This window comes from Myotis brandtii, unplaced genomic scaffold (genome assembly GCF_000412655.1).
Source record: "Myotis brandtii unplaced genomic scaffold, ASM41265v1 scaffold2251, whole genome shotgun sequence".
NCBI lineage: Eukaryota > Metazoa > Chordata > Mammalia > Chiroptera > Vespertilionidae > Myotis > Myotis brandtii.
The window spans coordinates 70,780-77,191 of NW_005358443.1; the positions used below are offsets into that span (position 1 = coordinate 70,780).

General features: G+C 43.2%; 1 protein-coding gene across 1 annotated transcript in view; it reads left to right on the forward strand.

The window, feature by feature from the left end:
* Nucleotides 1–4,988, forward strand: part of LOC102251312 (monocarboxylate transporter 8-like) — an 18,806-nt gene extending 13,818 nt beyond the window's left edge. Inside the window, exon 3 of the mRNA XM_005866236.1 lies at nucleotides 4,963–4,988. Within this exon, the coding sequence (XP_005866298.1) occupies nucleotides 4,963–4,988 (26 nt within the window). The remainder of the gene's footprint in view (nucleotides 1–4,962) is intronic.
* The last annotated feature ends 1,424 nt before the right edge of the window (nucleotides 4,989–6,412 follow it).

A 6,412-nucleotide genomic window follows, 5' to 3' on the forward strand; every position in this document is an offset into this window, starting at 1 on the left:
CCTTCACTTTGAAGTCTATTTTGTCAGATATGAGTATTGCTACCCCAGCTTTTTTTCATTTCTATTTGCCTAGAAAAATGTTTTCCATCCCTTCACTTTCATTCTGTTTAAGTCTTTTGTTCTGGGCAAACCACATATTTTCTTGGCTCCTTCTGCTTTCATGGTGCATTTGTATCACATTTGCTAGATAAGGCACTTCCCTTCCTCCCAGTATTGTTCTTTTTTTTCTTTTTTTCCTTGCTCAATTAGAGGAACAGCTGGGGTTCTGGATGTTGCACAGGCCCAACTCTAGACTGGATCTCAGGCCCAATCCTACACATCTCACAGAGCCATTTTTTTTTCACTTTCTCCTCTGTCTTATTCTCCACTTTATGGGGGAAGGATGACTTTCTATGGGGCACTCAAGAGTGTGGAAGCCATCACCGCTGGATTTTTGCAGTAAGATATCTGCTATGAAACCCTTTTTCTCTTTTTCACACCTTTTCTTTACATAGCCCCAGGGCCCCAGCCAAGCAGATAGTATTGTAGTAGGTCTTCTCCAATAGTATTAGAAAATGTCTTGGTCAGTTGTACCCCTTTCTCTTCAAATATTCACTCTCATTATTCCTCATCTCCTAGGCCAACTGTATCTCCAGAGAGTTCAGATTGAGTTTCAGTAGCTTCAGGAATTCTGGATAGAATAGAAGTTTTCATTCTATTTGAGCCACTATCATCTCTCTTCTTGTAAAAAAAAAATATTGTAAAATTGTTGTTAAAGAAGTTGAAGAAGGGAGGAAATGGATACTCAAGTCCCAGTTAGATTCATAAGTGCCTCCAGTGGTGGTGGAGAGAGGGGAAGTGAAGTTCTCAGGTTAGTTGTTTCTCTGGTTCTATGCAGCTGAAGGGAAATGTCACTAAACAAGAAGTCTCCATCAGTATGTTTGCCAAGCTTATCTTGTGGATCTGCCTGCACATTCTCTTACCCAGGTTGAAAGGGTATGTGCATGCACTCATGTGTCCGGACCTGTGAGTACGTGTGTATAGCTCTGTTATGTCTGTCTGGGTCAATTAGCGCAGTTGCTTAGAACTTAGTATCTATGAGACTGAGGTAACAGGTTCAGTCACTGAGCTTATCACAAAGAAGAAACTCTTCTGTTTCCCATGCATGCCTCTCATGTGGGGTTGGCACTAATCCCAAGGGGACTGAGAAGAAGTATGGAGATGACTTTCTATAACCCTTCCTTGCTATTGGGGAAAAGATGCAAAGCACACATCCTAGTGATAACTGCTCTGCTGCATTCTACAGTGTGATTTTTTTTTACATTTACTTCTGTTAAGTATCTATATATATAAAAGGCTAATATGCTAAGTGTCTATCTGACTGGTAGCTACAATGTGCACTGACCATCAGGGGGCAGAGACTCAACGCAGGAGCTGCTGAGCTGCAGTGACTTGGCAGGGGCGGTTCTTGGGTGACTCACCCCAAAACCAGAGAGGAGGGACCCTGATTCCTTGAGGGGCTGCACGATTCCACCTTTAGCCATGGGTTATGTTGTTTCTGGGGCACTGTCAGCCCCAAATCTTGTTTACTGTACACTTGCATTTGCGTTCCACACCCTGTACAACAGCAACTTTGCAGAGTGCCCTCTCGCACTCCAGGACCCCTCAGGGGATTTCGGAGAGCTGGTTTTGGCTTGATCTCCACAGGCCAGGCCTAGGGACCCCACCTGCCAGAGGGACCCCGCTCCCTCTGCAGATGCCCTCCAAGCCATAGCGCTACCCGAGGTGTGGCCAGCTGGAGAGGGACCATGGGAAGTTGGCTCCAAGGCATGTCTGGCCCATTTTACCCAGTCCCACCCCACTGGCCACCTTCTAATTAATTTCCTTTCAATGTGCATGAATCCATGCACTGGGTCACTAGTAATAATAATAATAATAGCTAACACTTATTTAGCATTTAGTAATCAACTCTGTGCCACTTTACATGTACCAACTCATTTTAATTCTGAACAACCCTAAGAGGTAGGTACCATTATTTTCACCATTTCCCATGTAAAGAGACAGAGGCACAGAAGTTAACTTGTTTATGCTCATATAGCTAATAATGGCTGAGCCAGGATTTGAACCCACAGAGTCTGAGTCCAGAACTCCTGCTTTTGGATATTTCTTAATGCATAGTAAAGATTCAGGAGGAGTAGCTACCAAGGGGGACTGCTACAGAGTTTTTTCATTCCTGTAGCCTCAGAGTATCCTATGACTAAGGGATAAAAAGAGATGACCATGAAAGAATTTAGTAAACAAAAGTTCAACAGTCATGTCATCTTCCTCTACCCAGAGTCATGATCTCTGGGTCCAAAAATGGCTAGAGAAACTGTCTCTTCTTAGTTGTTTAGCCCTAAAGACGTCATATCAGCTTTCAAAGCTTCAGTTCTCATCTGTACAATGAGATTAATAGTATTTCATTTTTTTAGGACTATGAAGGTCAAATGAGATTGTGTAGGTGAAAGACCTTTATAATTGGGAAGGAGGTAATGTTGTTGTCATTATCCAGTAACCTTACCCAGCCCCTAGAAATTGAGTAGCTATACCTTTCTCTACATGTGTCTGGAAGAGGAGTTAACCCCTCCTCCCTACCTTCTACCTCCCCACTCCATTCCATCCCCATCTCCCCTCTGCATTCTTCTGCATTCTTCTATACTGTAGCTAAGGACTGGCTGTGTTCTTTTTGTTATTGTTCCCCATTTTCTAAGAGTGCAGGGAGAAGAGGGACCAAATTCCAGGCCATATACATTCAAGGAAACAAGGAATGTTGAAATATTTATAGCTCTTGGCAGGAGCTCACAGATCTCTCTAAGAGTCAAGGCCTGAGGTTTTTAGTAGGAATTGCTAGGAATTGGAGGTGGATGCTGGGTGGAGTTAGGGTGTCACTTCCTCCTGGGGTCTCTCACATAGCCTCTGTTCTCCTGAAGGTAGTGAGGAAGAAGGAAAAGGATATTTAGGGTCAGAAGGTCTGGACCAGGGATCTTTAAACATAAGAAAGGGCCTTGCTCATTTGTATTCAGTTTTGGAATGGACCAATTTCCTTGTGTTCTAAACAAGATAGTCCTGGAAACATAGGTCACAGAAGGCCAAGGCCTGAAGAAGGAATGCAACAGGAATTTTGAGCAAATATTTTAGTGACAACTTAGGGAGCCCTTATTAAGACCATTTAAGAGGCAAATCAGAATGGAAATGTTTCTCTTCTTTGTTACAAACAACAATCAAAATCCCTAAGACCTTCTTTGAAACTAAGACTTCAAATATACTAGGACTTACCATCTTGATTTTCAGTGTTTTAAAGGTCTGAGCTGGAAGGCATTTTAGAGACCACCTGATCCTATCCCTTCTGGTATTATATTTGAAGAGATGTGACCTCAATCAGCATTATGGAAAGATGATTATTATAGTGGAGGTTGCTCAATTAGAGGAACAACTGGGGTTTTGGGAAATGGGTGCAAGGGATGGGGCTTCTGGCACCCTGGGAGTTCCCCAATTCAGTCACTGGCATACTGACCACTTTATCTCTCCCAGAACTTTTTATTTTTTAATCCTCATCCGAAGATATTTTTCCATTGATTTATTTTATTTTTTTTAGAGAGAGTGAGAGAGGGTAAGAGAGAGAGAAATATTGATGTGAGAGAAACACATCAATTGGTTGCCTACTGCACACACCTGGACCAGGGCCCAGGCTGGGGAGGAGCCTGCAACAGAGGTTTGTGTCCTTGACAAGAATGGACCCCGGGAAAGAAGCTCTTTCCACTGAGCCAAACTGGCTAGGCCTCTCCCAGAACTTTTCCAAGTCAATCCCCAGGCATTGCTTTGTGGAAAGAGATTGTATTATACTTTAATAAATGCAATTTTATTTATTTGATATTAGTCAAAATTCAAGATGTACAATGGTGAAAAGTCTCTCTCCCACCCCTGTCTCCCAGCTACCCTGGTCCCCTCTGGATAGGCCACCAATGTTACCTGGTGTGTCCTTTTGGAAATACTCTGTATATGTACAAACAATTGTACGTGTGTGTATACACTCTATTTTTAAAACACAAATGGTAACCTATAATTTACATTATCCTCCATTTTGCCTTTTATGCTTCAAAATATATATTGGATGTTATTACACATTAAATCTATAAAGTCCTCACTCTGTTTTTATAACTGCACAGTATTGCCTAATATAGGAATATCATAATTTATTTAATATAACCACTTTGCTAATAGGAATTCATGCTGTTACCAATCTTTGAATATGGGCTTTGGAATCAAGTAGTACTGGAGTCATCTCCTTACCACATGGCCAAAGGTTTTAGCTTTCTGAAGTCTGAGTTTTCTCATGTATATAATAATAATAATAATAATAATAATAATAATATCTGTCATTATTAGTGTGGATGAAGGATATAAATCATCTAGCAGATAGCCTGGCACATACATAATCAACAAATAATGAATAGATGTTAGTCCTCTTCCTTCTCATAGGCCCTCCCCACATCTCACACCTCCAATTTAATTCATGTTGGTTCATTTCTAGTTAATAGAGGTTCATTATGTGCTAGGCTGGACCTTGAGTAAACCAGAGAAGGAAAAGTGTCCCTCAAGAAATTTATAATTACTTTGAGAAGATATACCATACCAAAGAATCATAGATCACTGCTAAGTAGTAAAAATAGGTATATATATGAAAATAAATGCAATTTTTGTTTGGTGATATGAAAAAAAGAGAGATGAGGGCCAGAGGAATCAGGAAAGGTTTGCTGATAGTTATAACTTGAAATGGAAGTCAGCTAAGTGGAGAGGGAGCCTATGAATCGGGCAGTGGTTGGGTGAAGGTTGAAAATTGGATATTTTGGTTGTTGCTCAGAGTCTGGGTCTTTGCTCTCTCTGGGAATCCAGTAAGTCACTGTTCCCCATTAGGCCCTGAGCCAGCAGGTGGTTAGAGTAGAGGGGTAGGAGCAGAAGAAAATACTTAGGATATTTGGAGAGAAGGGCATGGAGGGGGATGTTTGGGCATTGGGCCACAGAATGAGGTGCCTGCAAATGGCTTGTGTTATAGCCTGCCTAGCCCATATGACCTGCTCTTCTATATCAGCAGCCCAGGCACTTTCTCTAAGAGGTCCAAGAAGAGTAATAAAGATTCTGAGAGCAGAAGTGGCAGCAGCTCTCAGTCCCTTACCCTGAGTCCCAGACTGGCCTTCAGATCATGTGATCCCCAGGAGATGGATATTGAGTGATAATGATCTCCTCTTTGTGTGGCACATTGTACTTTACATCTTAGTTGATGTTTATCCTTGCAACAGAGACAGTTATGACATAAAATACTCAATTGAAACTTATCATGGGCCAACATCTTTGATCACAACAAGAACTATGTTGAAGAGTTCTGATAAATGAAAAATCAAAGTGGTTTGTATTACTTAAGGAAAAGTTCACAGCAGGGAAGTGTTGTGTAGAAATTCATATTCCCATTTTATAGTTGTAGAAATTGGAGAGAAGATTGAGGGCAAATGAGTGACCTAAGGCCATCCTATCTAATAAAAGAGTAATATGCAAATTAACCATCATTTCACGGTAAAGATGGCAACGCCCACAGCCAATAAGGAGGGAATATGCAAATTGATGCGACAAAGACAGCAGCACCAGCCGGAGCCACAGAGCCGGTCGGAGAGTGGGCGGGAAGGCTTGGCATCCTGGGTCACCCCAGCGAGAGCGGGCAGCATGAGCAGCCACCCCGCCAGAGTCCTCCAGTCCTGCCCCGGCCTCGGAGGCTACGGGCAAGGACGGGAGCAGGATGGGGATGCTACATTCAGTCTGGGTGCCACAGCGGGGCACTGTGTGTGGATGGAGTGCCCAACCCACATAGGGACATGGGCAATGGGGAATGGGGAGCCTCTATTTGGGGAACAGACACGCAAAGAGGAGCAGCGCAGCCACACACAGCTCGCCTGCCTCCTCTGGAGGAATTCCAAGGAGAGAGAGGTGGGGAACGGCAGTCTTCAGCTGCACCTGCCACCTGCAGGCAGCCCCACTTTCACTCATTCACTCACGCACCACAGGCTCGCTCCTTCCAGGACACTGATTGGTGGTGCTGGTGGAGCACAGCTGTCAGTTCAAGGTTAGAGGGCCGCTGCCTCCCGCACCAGGACAGGTGGGATGATTCGAGTAGGAAACTAGGGTGACACCCCCTTAAAGGGCCCAACTCCCTGAAAACCAGACTCGCCCAAAAAGGATCAGCTCTTTGCTATTGTACTGATCCGTCACCTTTAAGCATCATTCACACATTAGACACTTTATCCCTATTGTTAGAATGTTATAAAATAGATGTGTGCTTTTTTTAAACTTTATTTTCCAAATAAGGAGAGGTAGACTCAGGGTCTGAATCCACAATTGTCTGGGT